Raw genomic sequence first — 22,175 nt, 5'->3', positions numbered from 1 at the left:
GGGAACAGTCATTACAGGTAAAATTTCTTTTGATTAAAAAAAAAAAATGTCTGACCATATCACCGTTGAAAGCTTCTGCAGTCTATTTAATTATACTGTGGTAGAAATATTACAGGATACATATGATATTCCCATAACTTGGATGTTTATAGGGCTTGCAACTTTTCTCGTATTTGGTTTCTCCCTTACATGGTTTGAAAATAGAAAAATGATAAAGTCCTTACAGAATGAAACCAGGATTCTTAGGACAGAGGTTGAATGCTTAAGAAAGGGCACAACTGTTTTGAGTGAAAATTTTAAGTCGGTCGAGGTATTTGCAAAAACAATTCAGACTGACACCAAGAAAGAGTTTGAAGGTCTCAAGGAAGGGAATAGGGCTTTGTCTGATATGACTCGGTCAAATGAGCAAAATTTAGAAAAACTACAGTCTGATATTAAGGAGAGATTCATTGCTGCAGAGGAGAGAACAGCTGATTTGGATCATAAACTTCAGTCCCTGTCTGAAACATTATCAGAGAGAATTAAAACTGCTGAATCTGAAAATCGGACTTTGTCTAAAGGATATGACAGATTGGCTGACAGATTGTCAATACAAGAAGGCACAATTCATGCCATGAAAATTCTATCCATGGATGAGATACTAACTCTACTGGACAAACTTCATGTTTTGGAATCCTCCATGAAGGCCTTGGAGCATAATTCTGGACAGGAGATCCAGGCCTTACAGAAGGCAATAGTAAGCAGATTAGAAAAGATTGAGGAAATTATAGACTATGATGAACAGGAGCAAACGGTAGAAAGGCGAAATTTAACTCCGTCAATGAGTAAAACTCTCCGAGATAATTTCCATAAAGTTCTACCTGCCTTTCCAATAATAACGTCAGAAAAGGTGACTGGTTCCAAAAACCCTAAGGTCATCAAGGAATATACATGGGAACCTGTCCGTATGAATGATCTCAAAGAAATTAAACAAGCCATTATGAACTTTGGGCTACATTCGTCCTTTGTTAGAGAGATGCTCAAAACTTGGTCTATAAGCAATAAGGCAACGCCCCATGATTGGGTACAATTAGTATCAGCTGTTCTAGAGAGTGGGTCACAATTAAATTGGAAATGCATGTTCAGACAAGAGGCTAAACTTTTAGAACAGCAGGAAAGAGCAAAGGGAATTGAGATCTCCCTAGATCAAATTCTAGGTGAAGGACTTTTCTCCGATCCTCTGGAACAAGCTAATTATGATGAACACACCTTATCCATATGTACTACAGCAGCCTTAAAGGCTTGGGACAGGGTTCAAGACCCAGGACAGAGACTGGAATCATATATCAGAGTTAAACAGGATCAGAGAGAACCCTTTAGTGATTTTTTACAAAGGCTAACTAAAGCTGTACAGATAGGGATATCTGACCCAGAAGCAAGACGTATAATAATTGAGTCTTTGGCTTATGAGAATGCCAATGTGGAGTGTAAAAGGATCCTGGGGCCTTTAAAGATGAGGTTAGCGCCCTTGGAAGAATGGGTATTGCATACAATGAATGTTGAATCATTTGACTATGGCACTGAAGCATGGGTAGAAGAAGCAATTTCTAATGCAAAAAGGAGGCATCAAGTTAACAAATGTTTTAATTGTGGCAAGATGGGACATATTAAAAGGAATTGCAGACAACGGATTTTCAGAAATAATAATAATAATAATAATAACAATAATAATAACAACAATAATAATAATAATAATGCCTCTTCTAGAAATAACAGATGAAGGAGGACTCAGCCTTCAGGTTTATGTAGGAGATGTGGAAAAGGCAGACACTGGACAAATGAGTGCAGGTCAACAAGAGATAGACAAGGCAACCTGTTGCCACTGGGAAACTCAATGGGGGGCCTCTTGCAGGCCCCCATGGGGAATGTGGTCCAGTCATTTCCGGTTACTGCCGAGAATATGCCTCGTCAAGAAAATTAGAAAGCCCCATGCCTGCTGTTAAAAGCAAAAATGGCCTGAAAGATGAGTTACGTGTATTTTGGCAGACTTTTATAAATGAACAAAGACCAAAGTTAAGAGTGTGTGTAAATGGCATTTTTATTACTGGCCTACTGGACACAGGTGCGGATGTAAGTATCATTACTCCAGAATCTTGGCATCTGTATTGGCCTCTTCAGGATGTAAATGTTCAGTTCCTGGGAATTGGAACCCTATCTCAAGTAAGGCAGAGCACGAGATGGGTTGAATGCATAGGGCCAGAAGGACAAATAGGAAAATTAAGGCCATATGTAGCCAATATTGCAGTGAGTTTATGGGGCCGTGACCTGTTGCAGCAATGGAATACCCAAATTAACATTCCTGCTGCTTCTAGAGCCTATATCACTGAGGGAAATATTAAAAGATATTACAGAAGTCGGAAACCAGCTGTTCGGGCTGTACAAGAATGCAAAGCAATTGATGGCCCTTCAGAGATACGAACAGCACTGCCTCTAAAATGGTTGACTGAGAAACCAATGTGGACAAAGCAATGGCCTTTAGCTGAGGAAAAGCTGCAGGCTTTAGAACAGCTGGTACAAGAGCAATTAGATGCTCGACATATAGAAGAATCTACCAGCCCTTGGAATTCTCCTGTATTTGTTGTTAAGAAAAAATCTGGTAAGTGGAGAATGGTGACAGATCTCAGGGCTATCAATAAGGTTATTCAACCTATGGGCTCTCTGCAATCTGGAATTCCTCTGCCATCTTTATTACCAAAAGGATGGCCTCTCATAGTTATTGATTTGAAGGATTGTTTCTTCACTATACCTTTACAAGAAAAAGACAGAGAAAAGTTTGCCTTCACAGTGCCTACTTATAATATCTCTCAACCTACAAGGAGATACCAGTGGACCGTCCTCCCACAGGGCATGTTGAACTCCCCCACCCTGTGCCAATATTTTGTAAATCAACCATTGCAAATAATACGCAAGCAATTTCCCAAGTCTATAATTTATCATTACATGGATGATATTCTGTTATCTGATTCAAACATGGCTACTTTAGAAAGACTGTTTGAAGAAGTAAAAATACTTTTACCTAAATGGGGATTGCAGATTGCTCCTGAAAAAATTCAGAGAGGCGATTCTGTTAATTATCTAGGTTATAAAATAGGTTCGCAAAAAATTAAGACACAAAAAGCACAAATTAGGAGAGATCGGTTACGGACTCTCAATGACTTTCAAAGGTTGTTAGGAGACATTTCCAGCTTACGACCAGCTGTTGGCATAACACTTGATATGATAATTCATTTAAATAAAACCTTGGATGGTGAAAAAGACTTAAACAGTCCCAGAGAATTAACAGCTGAAGCAGAAAAGGAGCTGAGAATGATTGAGGAGAAATTACAAGAGACACATGTGGACAGGGTGAATCCAGAGCTCAGTTGTATTCTCGTCATATTGCCTTCCAAAATTTCTCCTACAGGAATTTTAATGCAGAGAGATGATATTATCTTAGAATGGATCTTTTTACCACATAAACCAAGTAAGAAAATAAAAACTTATGTGGAAAAAGTCTCTGAATTAATTATAAAAGGCAAATTGAGACTTCATCAACTAGCAGGCATAGACCTAGCAGAAATTATAGTGCCTTTCACTGCTGATGAACTAATAAAGTTGTGGGAAGATAATGAACCATGGCAAAGAGCTTGCGCTAATTTTTTGGGAGAAATCAATAACAACTATCCGAAAAGCAAGAGGCTTAACTGTATAAAGAGAACTTCTTGGATTCTCCCTCGAATCATCCGTGATGCTCCGATAACTGGAGCACGTACATTTTATACTGATGCTAATAAATCAGGGAAAGCAGGTTACAAATCAGAAGATTTGAGTAAGGTGGAACAAAGCCCTTATGATTCTGTCCAGAAGGCAGAATTATATGCCATTCTTATGGTGGTAAGGGATTTTTAAAGAACCGCTTAATATAGTTACTGATTCACAATATGCAGAAAGAGTAATCTTACATATTGAAACTGCTGAATTTATACCTGATGATACAGAACTAACCTCATTGTTTATCCAGGTACAAGACATGATCAGGAACAGGCTTTGCCCTATGTATATAACACACATCCGATCCCATACGGGTCTGCCAGGTCCTCTAGCACAAGGTAATGCAGAAATTGATCAATTGTTGATTGGTAGTGTGCTGCAGGCCTCTGAATTTCATAAAAAACATCATGTCAATAGCAAAGGCTTGAAGAAAGAGTTTTCTATTACATGGCAACAAGCTAAGGAAATTGTAAAGAAATGCCCTACTTGCTCTTTTTATAACCAAATACCACTGCCTGCAGGGGCTAATCCAAAGGGCACTCAAAGGAATGAAATCTGGCAGATGGATGTGTTTCACTTTGCAGAATTTGGCAAATTAAAATATGTACACCACACCATTGACACTTATTCAGGTTTTCAATGGGCAACTGCTTTAAGCTCAGAAAAAGCTGATTCAGTAATCACTCATTTATTAGAAGTTATGGCCATCATGGGTATACCTACACAAATAAAGACAGATAATGATCCAGCTTATGTCTCTAGGAAAATGAAACAGTTTTTTGCTTATTACAATATTAAGCATGTTACAGGTATACCATACAATCCTACAGGTCAAGCAGTCATAGAAAGATCAAATAGAACTATAAAGGATATGTTAAACAAACAGAAAGGGGTGGAAAATACCCCTAGAAATAGGTTACATAGTGCTTTATTAACCTTGAATTTTCTCAATGCTAATGAGAAGGGGACAACAGCTGCAGAAAGACATTGGATAATGGAAAAGTCTGCTGAATTAAATCAACCAGTTTATTTCAAGGATGTGCTGACCTCGCAATGGAAGCCAGGAGATGTGCTGCGTTGGGGAAGGGGTTTTGCTCTTGTCTCCACAGTAGAGGAAAAATTGTGGATACCGTCAAAATTAATAAAGGTTCGGTTTGAAGAGAAGAAGCCCCTTGGAAAAGAAAAATAATTCATTCACAAGGATGATGATCATACTGATGGTAAGAAAAGCATATAGGTTGGGGGCAGGGTTCTTTTCTTATCTCCACAGGAAACCACTCATCTTCAAAGAACTTAAGGGACCCTGGATATTTAAATACTGATTCATGGACACTAGTTACAACCTAATATGGATCAACACAGAACCCGGATATGTTTAGTAAGTATAAAACATTTTTTACATATATACTGTGCCTTTATTTATATGTATATAGAGCTGGTTTTGGAGTTGGACTATGGCTCAGTCCTTCTTCAATTCCAAGCCTGTTTATAAGAGATATCTCAGAGTTTCTGTCTCAGGTCAGGAGCCATGAAATGGGACAGAATAATAATAGTAATAATAATAATAATAATAATAATGATGATGATGATGATGATGATGATGATGATACTTGATAAACTTTCTTTGCCTTTCCTCATATCTGTCTGTCTTTATTATACCTTCCATCGAATATATATGTCTGTATATGTCTTTGTAGATAATGTTTACCTTTCCTGTAACAAACAACAAATTTTCCTTCAGTAATCTTTGAAGTTTCCAGGATGAAGATGGGGCCCCACAACATCAATTTCACCTGGTTACTATGATGTCATGTTTTGAATAGCGCTAAAATTAGACCTTTTTTTTTTTTTTTTTTTTTTTTTTTTTTTTTTTTTTTTTTTTTTTTTTTTTTTTTTGGTACCAACTACACAAGACAGTTTCAAATGGTGTACAATTTTGACAGCACTCTGGCCGGACCTCCTCAAAATACTCAGAGGCTAGTTACAATTTCCTCGACCAAATGTTATTCTGGGAATTTTACCATCATTTGCTTCCATGGGACCCCCTGAGAAGAACGTCGCCCCCATGTCAGCTAGAAGCAATCTTAGAGGACGACGCCCCCTCTCCCAACAGAGTTTGCCCTCTGGTTTAGGGACATCATTTAGTAGTTGGTATAGGGTTGAGGGGATGGGAGAGGTATTATTTGGACTCAGGGGTGTTTATAAAAAAAAGGGGGGGGGGAATTACCTGGTTTGATGGGATGATTGGTATTTGTGAATTATTGTTATTAGAAAATTGCATTGGTGTTGATTCTTGTATATTGAACATTGTATGTGAGTATGCTTCTACCTCTATTGTATGAGAGTATGCTTCTACCTCTGTTTAAAACAATTTTTATATTGAGATATTTATCATATTGCAATGTACATTTCTACCTCTGATATTATTTGTATAATGACATTGTTTACGTTTGGGGATATTGTCCTCATTTATTGCACAGTTGTTTTTCAGGTTTTTTAGATACATAGAAATTATATTTAGTATAGATAGTATAATCTCCAACCTCTTTGAAGAGGTGTAGAACATGGCCTTTAATCTACCCTAGAGTTTGGTACTTATGAGACACAATCACTCCTGGCAACACCACTCTACTCCCGAGAGAATGTTGAGCACCAAAGACACTCCACTGGGAGCTTGTCTTCTTCTTGGCAGAAGTGGCCTTTAGGCAAAGAAAAAGCCCATACCTCGACCACTGACAGAGTTTCAGAGTATCCGTAAATGGATAAAAACAGGATTGTCTTATCTTGCCAAGACAGGGTTGGACAGTTCTACAAAAAGTTCCTTGCCTTTGAAAAATGTTATGTCAGTTGTGTTAGGCCTTAGCCAAAGTTGGTTGCCTCAACATTGCAAAACGAAACTTTGGGTGACTGCCCAGGTAGTTAGTTGTCTCTGTCATTTGTTGCACATTTTGGAAGTTTCTTGTTTGTACTTCCTGGTTGCTTAAGTAATATTACTTCCCTTCTCAGATCTTTGATGGGGTTGAAGATTAGATAATTGTAGTTACCCTCTACATTATTTAGACTCCTTGAAATAGAATGCTTAGTAAAACTTTTGTTATATGTTTCTTCTTAATATTGTTTGTAATTTTATATTTATTATTTGTTCCTATTGAATATAGTTGTATTTGGTTTGGTTCTGTCTTATTTAGACAAAAGGGGGAGATGAAGGGGAAGCCTAGCCAAAAACCTTGTTTTGTAAGGCGTGTCCCCCTTGGTCTAAAGGCGTGTCCCTCTTAGGCGTGTCCCTCTTAGGCATGTCCCCCTTAGGCTAATATTGACTTATAAAATCTTGCGGGCCTGTGGCCCGCCTGCTCTTTGTTTTCCTGCCCTCCTTGCTGGAACCTTGGATTTGTAAGTTCCCTTTCCTTTCCTTTATTAAAACTGAATTATATATATATATATTAAAGCTTGTTTGGTGAATCATAACTGCCGATCAACTACGCTTAGGAATGGCAGAAGCCAGGACCACAGTGATGAGTCCATAGGAAGTAAGGGAACCACTACTGTTTGGTTGAACTGTAAAGCCATGCTTCTCTTAAAGAGGGAAAAGAGACTGAAAGGCAAGTTCCTGTGTAGTCAATGAGTTGTGAACAGTGACAATGCACCTGCTTTTCCACGGTGCTTCAGGCGCACAGTACAGATCTGGGAAAGTTTCTGTGCGTATATCTTATTGTATAATCAATGTGATGGCTACTTTTTATCAACTTGACACAAATCTAGATATACCTGAAAGAAGGTATCTCAATTGAGGAACTGCCTCTATTGGCCTGTGGGCATGTGTATGAGACATTTTCTTCCTGGCTAATTGATGTGAGATTTCACAGAACATTGTGAGTGGTACTATCCTTGGGCAGCTGGGTCTAGGCTGTATGAGAGAGGTAGCTGAGCAAGCCAGAGGACCTAGCCAGTATGAGGCACTGCTTAGTGCTCTCTGCTTTGTTCTCTCCCTACAGGTTTCTGCCTTGCTTCCCTCATGATTGGGTACAATTTGTATGCTAGATAACTTCTTTCATACATGGGTTGGTTTTAGTCCATGTTTTATGACAGCAACAGGAAATCAAACTAAACCAATTGCATAGATCACATCGTAAGTCTAGATCTGTAATTCTAAGTTATTTTCCTTGTGGGAATAATTCTTCAATGGTGTTGGAGTGAATATCTTTTACTTTTAAAAAAATATTCACATTAATAAACAAAGGAGTGTTACTGAATATATTCAAACTCAGGGAGCAGAATATTTCATGTTATTGCACAACTCCCTTCCCTGAAGAGGGAAACAAAGAGTGTTCATTTGTCTTAGGTGCCTATTTCACATTCAGAAGGTAACCCAGACCCATAAAGATGAACATGGGATGTACTCACTCATATTCGGTTTCTAGCCATAATTAAAGGACATCGAGCCTATAAATTTGGGATCCTTGAGAAGATAATAAGAAGGTGAACTCCCAAAAAAGATATAGTAATCCTCCTGGATATTGGAAGTAGACACGATCGCCAGGCAAAATTGGGAACTTGAGGGTTGGGCGAGACTGGGCCAAGGGAAGATGGGGAGAGAAAAGTGTGAAGGGGAGAACAGGGGGAGCTCAGAGGAATGGGGTGCTTGGGATATAGGAAGGGTGGATATGGGAGCAGGGAAGCATATATCTTAATTTAAGGAGCTACCTGAGGGCTGTCAAGAGACTTGACCCTAGAGGGGTTCCCAGGTTTCCAGGGAGACGCCCCCAGTTAGTTCCTTGGGCAGCTGAGGAGAGGGAGCCTGAAAAGGCTAGTTCCTATAGCCATACTGATGAATTTCTTGCATATCACCATAGAACCTCCACCTGACGATAGATGAAGAAAATGACAGAGCCCCACATTGGAGCACCGGACTGAGCTCCCAAGGTCCTGATGAGGAGCAGAAGGAGCGAGAACATGAGGGAGAAAGTCAGGAACCAGAGGGGTGCGTTCACTCATGGAGACGCTGGGACAGAACTAATGGGAGATCACCAACTCCAGTTGGAATGGGACTGATGGATCATGCGACCAAACCCGTCTCTCTGAATGTGGCCAACAGCGGGGGCTGACTGAGAAGCAAAGGACAATGGCTCTGGGCTCTGATTGTTCTTCATGGACGGGCTCTGTGGGAGCCTTCTCAGCTTGGTCGATCACCTTCCTGGACCTGGGGGGAGTTGGGAGGACCTTGGTCTTAGCATAGAGTGGGGAACCCTGATGGCTCCTTGGCCTTGAGAGGGAGGGAGGGGAGGTATGGGTGGAGGGGAGGGGAGGGAAGGGGGAGGAGGAGGGGAGGGAGGGGGGAGGAGGAGGGAAGGAGATGGAAATTTTTAAATATAAAAAAAATAAACCATGAGGAAAAAAAAAAGAATCCTTCATAAAAGAGTGTTCTGTGACTGAGTTACTGAGTAGAAAGCAATAAGAAGTATGAGTCACCTCTTGGGTCTGGTGTTGGCGTTAAGGTCTGGCTTCTGTTTCCCAAACACAAGAAGCTGTTTGAGGACACATTGCTTGAAGGTGAGATCGTTTTCTCATATTCGTATCTGTGTGGACACAGAAAACATTCACCTTGAGGACCTGAGGGAAATGAGAGCATCTACAGATCACTGATTCCTGCTTCCCTAAAAATACAATATCCAGAGGCCGCACAAGCGTGTCTCCACAGCAGTCATTCTGGCCATCATGAATCCCATTACTGGACCAGAGAGATGACTCAGCAGGTAAAGAACTCGATGCACAGCCTGATGACCTGAGCTCATTCCTGGAAATCACATAAAGGTAGGGGGAGAGGAACAACTCCATAAAGTGGTCCTCTGATCTCTACATCTGAATACCTACACCCACCATGCATCCTCAGACACACACACACACACACACACACACACACAATAAGTAAATAGAAATGGAAATCTGTATCATGAAGCTGGACATTTAGTTGTAGGGCTTAACTCCATAATGCATTATCAGGGTTTGGTGGTCTTTGCCTGCCATCCTAGCACTTGAGAGGGGGAAGCTCAAGGTCCCCCTTAGCTATGCAGCTATTTTAAAGTGAGACTGGGCTTCACAGGGGCCTATCTGAAAATAAAACAAAACATAATAAAAACAAACAAGCAAACAAAAAGCAAAACTCAATATTAAAAAACTTGAATAACACTTCTTCCTCCCTTCTTCGGGGCCATAAGATTCCCCAGCTCACCCCTTTGGGGTGCTGGGACAGAGTGGTGAGCACAATCAGGTGGGAGTTCCTTTGTTTCAATAGCCTGCTTGCAGCAAGGTAGGCCTTTTGTCTGCGAGGTTCCTGGCCACCTAGTGGCTCTGATCCTGTACCAGAAGATCCATCAGAGGGGTGAGTGAGTTCCTGACCCATGGAAGAAGCCCGGGAGATGGGGCACAGACATTGCTCAACTCTCTATAGTTCCTGATCATTCTGCAGGGGCTGCTCTCCCCGGATACAGCCTTTCTCTTCCTATCCCATCCCAGCTCGCACCCAGGCTACCCCTCCCTTCTTCCTCCCTCCTTCAGGGCCATAACATCCCCCAGATCAGCCTGTTTGGGCACTGGGATGGGGTGGTGAGCACAACCAGGCAGGAGTTCCTTTGTTTCAATAGCCTGCCTGCAGCAACGTAGGCCTTTTGACTGCAAGCTCCCTAACCAGCAAGGGGAATTGATTCTGAACCAGAAGATCCATCAGGGATCATTCGGAGGAAGAGATGGGCGGGCAGAATCCCTCCAACAATCTGAAAAACAACATGAAAACACGGGAACCCAGCAAAATTACAACAGGAGGACTTGAACACCCTAATCAAGAAGTAGAAAAAAACTGACTTTATGAAAGTGATAGAGTCTCTTAAACAGGAGGTGAAAAACTCCCTTAAAGAAATGGATGAGAAGAATAACAAAAAGTTTGAAGAAATGAGTAAATGCATAAATGATATCCTAGGAAACCAAGAAAAAACAATCAAACAGATAACGGAAACAGTTCAAGACTTGAAAACTGAAATGGAGGCCATGAATAAAACACAAACAGAGGGCTGGCTGGATATGGAAAATCTAGGTAAATGAACAGAGAGTACAGAAACAAGCATAACCAACAGAATATGAGAGATAGAAGAAAGAATCTCAGATTCTGAAAACACCATAGAGAAAATAAATGCACTGACCAAAGAAAACAGCAAATCCAACAAATTCTCACCACAAAACATTCAGGAAATCTGGAAAACAATAAAAAGACCAAACCTAAGAATAATAGGGGTAGATGTAGGAGAAGGATTACAGCTCAAAGGCCCAGAAAATATATTCAATAAAATTATAGAAGATAACCTTCCCAACCTAAAGAAAGATAATTCTATGAAGGTTCAAGAAGCATACAGAACACCGAATAGACCTGATCAAAAAAAATCCCCTTGCCATATAATAATTAAAACACAAAACATACAGAATAAAGAAAGAATATTAAGAGCTGCAAAGGAAAAAGGTCAAGTAACATATAAAGGTAAACCTATCAGACTTACACCTGTCTTCTCTATGGAAACCATGAAAGCCAGTAGGTCCGGGATAGAGGCACTGCAGAAACTAAGAGACCATGGAAGCAAGCCCAGACTACTATACCCTGCCAAGCTTTCATTCACTATCAATGAAGAAAACAAAATATCCCAGGATAAAAACAAATTTAAATAATATATAGCCACAAATCCAGCCTTACAGAAAGAAACAGAAGGAAAATCACAAACCAAGGAGTCCAACAATGTTCACAATAACTCAGACATCTAGCAACCCTTCACCAGCACAACTCAAAGAAGGGAAACACACAAACTCTACTACCAAAAAAAGAAATAACCTGAGTTAACAACCACTGGTCATTAATATCACTTAATATCAATGGACTCAATTCACCTATAAAAAGGCACAGGCTAAGAGATTGGATATGAAAACAGGATCCAACATTGTACTGTTTACAAGAAACACACCTCTACCACAAAGACAGATATCTACTCAGAGTAAAGTGTTGGGAAAAGGTTTATCAAGCAAATGGACCTAAGAAACAAGTGGGTGTGGCCATACTAATTTCTAACAAAGTTGACTTTAAACTAAAATCAATCAGAAAAGATGGAGAGGAATATTTTATACTCATAACAGGAACAATCTATCAGGATGAAGTCTCAATCCTGAATATCCATGCCCCTAATATAAAAGCACCCACTTATGTAAAATAAACATTACTAGAACTAGATCTATAAGTCATGAGGAAATAGAAGCTGTCATAAAAAACCTCCCAACCAACAAAAGCACAGGACCTGGTGGTTTTAATGCAGAATTTTATCAGAACTTCCAAGAAGGGCTGATACCTATTCTCCTTAATGTGTTTCACATAATAGAATCAGAAGAGTCATTGCCAAACTCTTTTTACAAAGCTACAGTCACTCTGATTCCAAAACCACACAAAGACCCAACCAAGAAAGATAATTACAGACCAATCTCACTCATGAACATCGATGCAAAAATTCTCAATAAAATTCTGGCAAGCAGAATCCAAGAACACATTAAAAAAATTATCCATTACAATCAAGAAGGCTTAATCCCAGAGATGCAGGGCTGGTTCAATATATGAAAATCTATCAATGTAATCCATCATATAAATAAACTGAAAGAAAAACCATATGATCATTTCATTAGATGCTGAAAAAGCATTTAACAAAATTCAACACCCCTTTATTATAAAGGTTTTGGAGAGGTTAGGGATACAAGGATTATACCTAAATATAATAAAAGCAATATATAGCAAGTCAACAGCTAATATCAAATTAAATGGAGAGAAACTCAAAGCCATTCCATTAAAATCAAGAACAAGTCAAGGCTGTCCACTCTCACCATATCTCTTCAACATAGTACTCGAAGTTCTAGAGGATTCGAATCGGAAAGGAAGAAGTCAAATTTTTGTTATTTGCAGATGATATGATAGTGTACTTTAGTGACCCCAAAACCTCTACCAAAGAACTCTACAGCTGATAAATACCTTCAGTGAAGTGGCAAAAATTTAATCAAAGGCTGGAATACTCACCGGTCCATTAGGAAATGAGGTAGTGATATTAAGAAACACCCTAGGCCCATAACCACACAACCAGCACCAATCATTATAGGTCTGTGCAGTTTTGTTCCAAAATAACTCACGAATATGATCAACAAAAGGTTTCCTAGGAGAGGGAAGTGAGAATGTTGTTTTAGTAAAGTATTAGCAGATCATAGTCAACAGCCTCTCCATTGCTGAAATAACCACCTTAAGAAATTATATATATGTGTGTGTGTGTGTGTGTGTGTGTTTATGTGTGTGTGTGTATATGTGTACACATACACATATACACACACACATCAGTTGTGACCCTGATGAAAATTCTCTTCCATTCTGAAGAATATTAAATTCTCCATTCAGGAATATGCAGCTCTTGGTAAAGCATAAAAAAGCAAGTGTCAGCCTACACATCACCTCTGACCTCTTTTCTCATGCCTACTCTAACTCTGCAGAATCAAATTAATTCATGCTTTTAAACTTAGTATTCAAAAATTCCTTAATCGCTCAACATGGCCAATTATAATGTCTGTTTATACTGTCACAACCTTCCTTAGACCAGGCAACACTGTTAACATAAAGGTCAGAGTCCTAACCCTGCAACTATGTCTTAGGTCTAGATTGCAGGAGTCAAAAGTTCAAGCCAAAAATTCATCTCTGTGGTTTAGGAGAAAGCTTAGGTTTTAAACCCAGTGGGGAGCCCCATTCTGACTTAGAGGACTTTGATAAATATCCTTAAGAAATAAAAAAGTATGTCCTGAAGGCACAGAGCTGCCTTCCCCAGTCACAGGGTGTGGCAAAACAGGAAGACTGAAAGCTCAAATACGGCCTGGGCTGAGTGAGATCAAGACCAGTCTGGGAATCTTACTGTGAACTTCCTAAAAATAAAAAGTAAATAAAGGGGCTGGAGATAGATAGGTCAAATGTTGTGTCTAATATGTTTAAGTCCTAGGTCCATTAATCAGTATTATTCACAGAAGAAAGGGGAATTAAAAAGAAACAAATATATAAGTAAGCACTCTACAAACCTCATATTTTTAGTTTGATGAATATTTACCCTCCTTATACTTTACTCCTTCTACTATATATATATAAAGAAATGATCAGAAAAATCAGGCACACTTATTTAATGGCTTAGAAAATCTCTCAGTCATCTTAAATATTTCAAAGATGTTTGAAGACTGTTTTTCTTCAAATTCTATTTCTCTATAATCTGCTATCTACATAGAAGAGGTGGTGCACTATTTTGAACAGGATGTGCCCCACCTCTGTATAGGTCTCTCCAAGACCTGTCATTGAGATCATCATGCAGAAGGTAATGTCCCAGGACACCAATTGTTTGAATGCTGAGCATCTTTCTAGTCTATTGATGAACAACCATGAATGCACAGAATCTTGTCTGAAATATCTATTGTTTGAAAGGAAAATCCTCCCTTCTTCACATTAGGCTTAGCTGGCCTTTACATTGCCTTGCTATCCCCCTCAAATAATTTGTGGGAAGGTGTGTGGAAAAAGATAAGGTGCTGTCTAGGCTCTGGGAAGTTGCTTGCAAAACTATCAAAGCGACCATTTGTTAGGAAAAAGCCTACAAAATGCTGCATTCGCTGGTCAATGATTACATTTAAGGCTTCCCTTAAGTCACCTGCCAGTCAGTGATGGTATTATCATTTTATACTTAAATAGGAATTTTTACCTTTAGTTTAAAAACCACTGATTTCAAAGAAATTAGAGTTTTCCATGAATGTAGGTAGGAATTGTGTTCAATAATCATTAACTAGATATTAGCATTTGTGTTCATGGTAGTGTAGAAAGCAATAGTGGCTAGAGGAGTCATCATTCTGTCACCAAACAGCTTATAACCTGTGGTTGTTGTAAATACTGCAAAAGGCCATGCAGCCAATAATTACTAGAAAATCAGATATAGATAATCTTTGCCTTGTTAAAAAGCATGAATATTCCTTCCTGATAAGATGTTTAAATGTTCTGACAATTATACTTCAAGTGTAACTGCTTTCCTTTTGACCTATATAGTTTGATTTTGTATAACTAAAGTATTATCCAGAATTCAGATGGCATTGGGCTTTTAATATGAGTCCTCAGTATAGAAAGATCATGACCCTCTTCCAACCCCATACTGTGTTTCTGCCACCAGAGGGATAAAAGACATACTCTAAAGCATGCCACAGTCACTACCCATATATCATCCCTGCACACTTCTCCAGGTTCATGTTCTAACAACTTCCACCTTCCCATAATATAGTGATGACAGAAGAATTCTGGGAAGAAGGAAGCCAACTCCTCTGCAGTTGTGACCCACAGAAGAAGTAAGATGTGACTGCCTTGCTGAAAAATGTACTGAGCGAATGGCTAACATAGACAAGAATAATGGGCTAATATAAGTTATAAGATTTAATAAGAAGCCTGAGCTAATGGGCCATTCAGTTTATAACTAATGTAGACTTATGTGTGATTTCTTTGGGACTTAATCACTGCAGGAACTGTGCCGGACAGAAACCCCAACAAATGGCACCCAACGTGGGGCGACTGCATCCACACAAAGCCTGACAGAGCTTGGGAAGTATCTCTAGAAGGAAAAGAATAGAGTTAAGCGTGGCTTATTGATAGCAACATTTTCTCAGGTGGGCTCTGCTTGCTAGAGAAAAGCGCTCTCATTTAAGAGAGGCTTCCTGACTCAGCTATAGGTGCAACACCTTGCAGTTTTTAAAGAGGTTCTGATACAAAACACTTAAAAGGTTTTAATGAAAGGCTGACCGTTGCTTCCTGTTGGTTTCAGGGATTGTAAAATGACAAAGAGTTGTGGCAATAAACATGTCTCCAGCCGGTACCTCAGCCATGAACCTGGAATCTCAGAAAGCTAAGGAATGAGCTGGATCAAGCTGTCAAAGCCATGGCTTTAATCCTACCCATATTGCTTAGCAAATTAAAAACTCATGTGGTCAGAAAAAGAGAGAGATATACAGTAGAAATAGATTCAAAGAAAAAACCCTCTAACTGGTTTACTATGTGTTTAAAAATATATGTAGACTTGAAAGAAAAAAGAAAAAGGGAAAAAGGAGAGTAGTTGGTTGTGGTGGTACACAACTTTAATCCCAACATTTGGAGGCAGAGGTAGACAAACATCTGCAAATTAAAGGTATGGTGGCACATGCCTTTATTCCCAGTGCTTGGGAGGCAGAGGCAGACAGATCTCTGTGAATTCAAGGTGTGGTGGTACACACATCTAATCCCAGCACTTGGGAGGTAGAGATAGGAAGATTTCTGTGAGTTCAAAGATAGCCTGGTCTATAGGGCACATTCCAGGACAACCAAAGATACACAGAGAACCTGTCTGAAAAAGCCAAAAATTAAAAGTAAAAATAAAAAAAATGGAGGTTAAAATAAAGCCATGTAAAGATGAAAAATACACAGAGAGTCTGGATACTGTATGTTATTATGTTCTCTTTGAATTTAAAAATGCTGAAGAAGAAACAGCAGCTGTTAAAAGATATTTATTTATAAATTTATTTATTTATAAATACTGCTGAATTAATCCACGATAGATATTTTGAAAATACCTTGACTTCAAAATTGAAGTCAAAAGGTATGTTACTTTGGAGAAGAGGTTTTGATTACACAGAAAATGTGAGGCTATGGATTTATTCTGAGTTAAGAAAAATCAGGGGTGATCAAGGAAGACCACCTGAAAAAATTCTGGTAGGAACAAATGGCTCAGATGTCTGAGTTCTACATCCAGAACAGATTCAAGACTGCTGCCTGAGATGATCAAGCCTCAGAGGATACTCCAGTCAGGGCTTGATCATATTTCTAAATTTTCTTTAGGTCCCCATAATATTATGAGCACCCACAAGAAGCAGGAAGTAGCATGGAGAACTACACCCATATTCCCAAAAATGGACTATGGATATTTTCCTTTGTTTAGAATGTTGGTTACATACAAGTTGTTATGGCTAATAGTCAGGAAAAAAGCTAAACAAAGGATATTAGATTCAGAGTTCCTGTTTTTTTTTTAAATAAATGAGGGGGAAGTGATGTGGGATGATGACCTGTGTTCTGTCAATTACATTTTAAATAATCACTAATTGGCCAGTAGTCAAGCAGGAAGTATAGGCAGGACAACCAGACAGAAAGTAGAGGTGGGTCAATGAGGACAGGAGAATTCTGGGAAGAAGGAAATTCATTCCTCTGCAGTTGTTACCTGGCCACAGAAAAAGCAAGATGTGACAGCCTCTCTGAAAAAGGTACTGAGCAAATGGCCAGCATAGACAAGAATAATGGGTATATATATATATATATATATATATATATATATATATATATGAGTTAGTAAGAAGCCTGAGCTAATGGACCAATCAGTATATAACTAATGAAGACTTCTTCTGTGTGATTTCTTTGTGATGGAGGAGGGTCACCTGTCTATGTGTTACTTTCATTGGTTAATTAATAAAGAAACTGCTTGGCCTGATAGGTCAGAACATAGGTAGGCAGGAAAGACAGAACAGAATGCTGGGAAAAAGAAGCTGAGTCAGGCAGTTGCCATGTCTCTCCTCTCCGAGACAGATGCAGGTTAAGATCTCTCCTGGTAAGCTACCACTTAGTGGTGCTACACACATTAATAAAAAATGGGTTAAGCAAGATGTGAGAATTAGCCAATAAGAGGCTAAAACTAATGGGCCAGGCAGTGTTTAAATGAATACAGTTTCCATGTAATTATTTCAGGTAAAGCTAGCCAGGTGGCGAAAAGTGGCCGGCCGCTCCCATCTACATCTTTGTACTTAATGACTGCAGGAACCAGGAAGGATGGAAACCCTGACAACAATATAGGACTGAATTGATCCCCATGCAAACTATTTAACGGTTCACCCTCTGTACACATCTCCCCTTCACATTTACCTGTCGATTCTATTCCCAGATCACCTTTACCCTTTTAAGAGACCGTCTTCCCTAGAACAATGTGTTCTTTAGGATCTTGGATAATGAATGGACAGCACTTGCTCCATCTAACACACTGAATCTATAAAAATCCATTACTGAATCTATAAAAAGTCTGTATAAAACATTTATCCTGACTTCACTGGGAAAACCTAGGACACATGTAAGATTTTTTATACTGGGAGACAAGATGGAACACCCTCAATGTGGGTTAGTTACTTCACAGTCCTGATTTTCATGGCTGTTTTAGTTAAATATATTAAAAATAATTTCACTTTGAAGGAAATAAAAGCTAAGAACAAAAGACATCCAGGTCACCCTACCCTCCTTCATCCTTTGTACTGTCATTTTCCAGTTCGTTACTCTCATTACCCAAATCTTGGAATTGTGTCTGTCACAACTCAGACACAGGAAAGCATCCTCATCTTCCTCAGTATCTACAAGTGGAGAGCTGCCAACTTCACAGGCACAGTGGAGACAGAGAAGCATTTGCTCCTTCCTTCAGAACACTAGTTCCCCGAGGCTCCAACAGCAACTTTCTAAAATGCCATGAAAAAGGCCTTAGTGTCGGCCTGAGTTATCAAGTGATGGAATTAGATATTGATACTCTAAATCTTATTCTAATTGTCAGAAAATGAGGCCATATCAGGATATATGGCAAAAATTAGATATTATTATAGAGATATTTTTAAAAAATACTTTCTTCACACCCAAAACGGGCCATTCAATCACTTCAGGAAGCATGTAATTCAGTTAGTTTAGAAAATCTTATGCAGGAAATTATGAGAGAATATCAATATGTAATAATAAGTAAATGTAACTCACCAATCTCAAAACTTCCATTGATAAATCCAACTACAGATGTGGGGATATTGAATTGCCTTTCTATTTGTGTGAGCATGGAAACCATATAAATTCCTGATAGTGCTTTGGCTATGTATGCCACTGTTAATGCCAACAGAAACATCTAGGAAGAAAAAATTTAAGAAAAAGTAAGACCTTTTTTTTTTTTCCAGTTATATATCTACCACCTTCTGACAAAACAGCCTCTCCTATGAGGTTTGTTCCAAATTAAAAAGTCCTTGAACATGGAAGAAATTTTAAATTGCAATCTCCCTTCTACCATAATGTGCTAACTCTGGAAATGCAGTTAGAATAGTAGGTTAGCAGCAGTGAGTTTTGTAGAAAGGTATGTTTTTTCTTTTTTATCAGTGTACCTTATTCATACAGAAAGTCATGAAGCTATTCAATGTAAAACACAGTCATTGATGGATCTTCAGCATTATAAGGTTATCTCCAAGACAAGTGCTATCCAATTTAAGGAAGGTAAGAAACAGAACACAGAATTAAACCAAAGCATATTTCTGCTCATGTTTTCAAGAATGACTAGTCTCTGGGTGTTCTTGACTAGTAATATTTTATATGTAATATAATAATAAAGTTTGCCTGAAGATCAGAGTGCAGATTTGGTAGAGGTAAAAGGTCTCTCTAGTAGCTATATGCACTGCTTCTCTGATCTCTCAGCTTTCACCCTCTAGTATCTGACTCAGGAATTTTATTATTAAGAACAATAAGAGTTTGTGCTATATCTGGTGACAAAATATTTGGGTGAGAATTAGGAAAAAGCTGCTTGCCCATGGTTTTGCAACTACCAGCATAGTCTGCAGCTACACAGAACCTAAGTCACCACCTCACCGACTAGGTTTTTGTTTCTTCTCTCCTGATAGACTTTTCTGGACCCCCTTCTCTGGCCACTGCTTGAATCTGCTCAGGCTTCTACTGTGCTATGTAGCAACAGTCAGCCTCACCCTTCACCATTATGTGAATTATCACCGGTGGCAGATTTGTTGAGACATTTGGGTTCCTTAAAGGAAGAATTAGTTAAAAGGGATAACTTTTTCCCATATTAAAAGTGGAAACACTATTATGATGGGAAAGTTAGGTCTCTGTATGAGTATGCAATGCATGCTTTAAAACTGGAACAATTAGATGAAGGGAGGAGACAAGAGCTCAGGGTCAGTCTGAGGTTTCAGAGAGACAGATGCAGTTTGAGGATTCCATCAGAGGATGCAGTTGAGGTTTGTAGACAGGGCATTCAGGACCGCACTTCAGTCTGACGATTTGGTCGAGCTAAAGGTTCTCTCTAGTAGCTAGCTGCACTGCTTCTCTGCTCTCTCAGCTTTCACCCCTTAATAGATATCTGCCTCTGGGTTTTTATTATAAGAACGATTAGAATTTGTGCTTTCCTTGACTAGTTCAACAATTTGTCCTCCTTATATTCTTGAGAAAAACAAGCTACAGTCTCACTCCTGAAGGCAATAGTTGCAGCAAAGTGACGTGTTTTATTTTTCTTGGTGGGGAAATATGCACAAAATCCTTTATAACAGTAGTCTAAGTAGTGTTAAAAACTATCTGTATCTTCAGTTCCAGGGAATCAACACCTTCTTCTATCCTCCAAGGATGCAAGACACACAAGTGGTACACAAACATACATGGGGGCAAAACAACCATATACATAAAAAACATAAATTGAAAGTAATTAAGATATTTAACAGTGGAGAAGGAGTTATAGATCAGGGATAAAAGATTTGCCCATTGTTTTGAGCATCTGGGTCTAATTCCCCATTCCACTCAAATAGGATGGCATTGAATGGTGAGCACTCACAGACATACAGAGACAGACACAGAGAGGGATACACAAACAAACAGGTCTCAGAATGATGGTTTTGTCTTAAAATGTAGAACTACCACTATCCTTTTGAGATGAAGTACAAACACGTTGCACAAATTGTTCAAAGTGACACATCTGGTAGACATCTTTCAAAGGTTAAGATCCATGGGCCCTGGGCTCTTCAGAATGTGAGGACTGAAGGATAACATGAGGGGTTGGGTTTCAATAATTCACACATCACTGCAGGAAAAAAAAAACACACTTCCCAGGGCTGAGTCTGAGGCCTCCTCTCATTTATTATTGTATTAATTATGTATGGAGTTCACTCCAGGTGAATAAGGTAAATGAGCTTGTGATTGGATGACTTGGGAGGCAGCAGCTTAGAGAGGAGCCTGGGAGGGGCTCTGCAGAGATTAGGCAGTGCTCAGATTCCTTGGGTTAATACATGTTTACATTTGGTGATCACACAAACATGTCTTTAGAACTGTGAGAACAACTCTCTTAAAAACTACTGAAAACCACCCAAAAAGTAAACAGAATGGATATTTTGTCTTGCAAAATGATTGCAATATTGTCAAAACTCATAGAATATATTCATCTGACTAGACCATGAGCTCATCTTTACATATTAATAAACACAGCACTTCTACTTGGGAACTGTTCCTAGATGTGACCCCTGATCTTTTGTCAAAAACCCCTGAGAACTGAGCACTGGCTGGACCTCTGATCTCAGGCCAAATTCCAGCACAGTATAATACACATATGAAACATTATAAGCCTCATGCTCCTTTAAGACCCCTTAAAACAGTGATTCTCAATTTTCCTAATGATGCACCCTTTAATACAGTTCCTCATGTTCTGTTGGACCCAACCATGAAATTATTTTTATTTGCTACTTCATAGCTTTAATTTTTCTACTGTTATGAATTGTAAAGTAAACAGTTGTACTTTCCAATGATCCTAGGTGACTCCTGTGAAAGGGTCTTCAACCCCTAAAGAGTCTCAAATCATAGGTTGAGAATCTGTACTCTAAGTTAGTCTGAAAAATCTTTCTAGTTAAATAATCCTAGTTAGACAACCATAATAATAAAGTCAACTTCTTTAAGGCAATCAATTAAAAACACATTAGGCAAAATAGTTTTTATGATGGAAAACTTCATATAAGCTGAGAAATGATCCAAGGATTATCAGTGTTTGCTTTAAAAAATTGTCATGCATATATACATGCACATATATCTAAACAATTCATACCTTCAGTTTTGAAAAACATGTCACCCCATGGGTTGCAACACTTTTTCCAGGTTCTCCCATGTTCTTCTAATGGTTTCCAGATTTTTATATTTTAAATGTCTTACTTCTTCCTTTTCAAAAAAGCAAACAATTGTTAATTAAATTATTTACTGAGCTGTAATAAATCATTCTAAAAATTAAAAATAAAAGCTTTCATAGTTCTCTTAGTCATGATTGCTATTGTTGTGATAAAATACCAAGACAAATCAACTTAAGTGGAAAGGTTTTATTTTAACTTACAATGTTAACAGTTCATCACTGTTGAAAGTCAGAGTAGAAACTCATGGCAGCACCCTGAATACAGGTGCAGGTGCAGAGGCCATGGAGAAACACTGTTTCCTGTTTTGTTCCTCATGGCTTGCACTGCCTGCTTTCTTAGAC

At 38.8% G+C, this 22,175-nt stretch overlaps 1 protein-coding gene across 7 annotated transcripts in view; it reads right to left on the bottom strand.

The window, feature by feature from the left end:
- Positions 1–22,175, bottom strand: part of LOC119806701 (solute carrier organic anion transporter family member 1A5-like) — a 76,916-nt gene that overhangs the window by 41,362 nt on the left and 13,379 nt on the right. For 3 of the 7 annotated variants that reach the window (XM_038318598.2, XM_038318600.2, XM_038318601.1), the window contains exons 2-5: positions 21,756–21,865; positions 18,659–18,800; positions 12,878–13,010; positions 9,256–9,362 (exon numbers count right to left, since the gene is read on the bottom strand). In XM_038318598.2, the coding sequence (XP_038174526.1) occupies positions 9,256–9,362; positions 12,878–13,010; positions 18,659–18,800; positions 21,756–21,815 (442 nt within the window). In that variant the 5' untranslated portion in view covers positions 21,816–21,865. Of the gene's footprint in view, positions 1–9,255; positions 9,363–10,015; positions 10,315–12,877; positions 13,011–18,658; positions 18,801–21,755; positions 21,866–22,175 lie in introns of those variants that run through there. The other 4 variants (XM_038318599.2, XM_038318604.2, XM_038318602.2 and 1 more) reach the window with 4 other exon arrangements.

This window comes from Arvicola amphibius, chromosome 2 (assembly GCF_903992535.2).
Source record: "Arvicola amphibius chromosome 2, mArvAmp1.2, whole genome shotgun sequence".
In the NCBI taxonomy this organism is placed as follows: Eukaryota; Metazoa; Chordata; class Mammalia; order Rodentia; family Cricetidae; genus Arvicola; species Arvicola amphibius.
The sequence above is the reverse complement of the archived record's forward strand: the minus strand, read 5'-3'. Positions and strand labels throughout refer to the sequence as shown.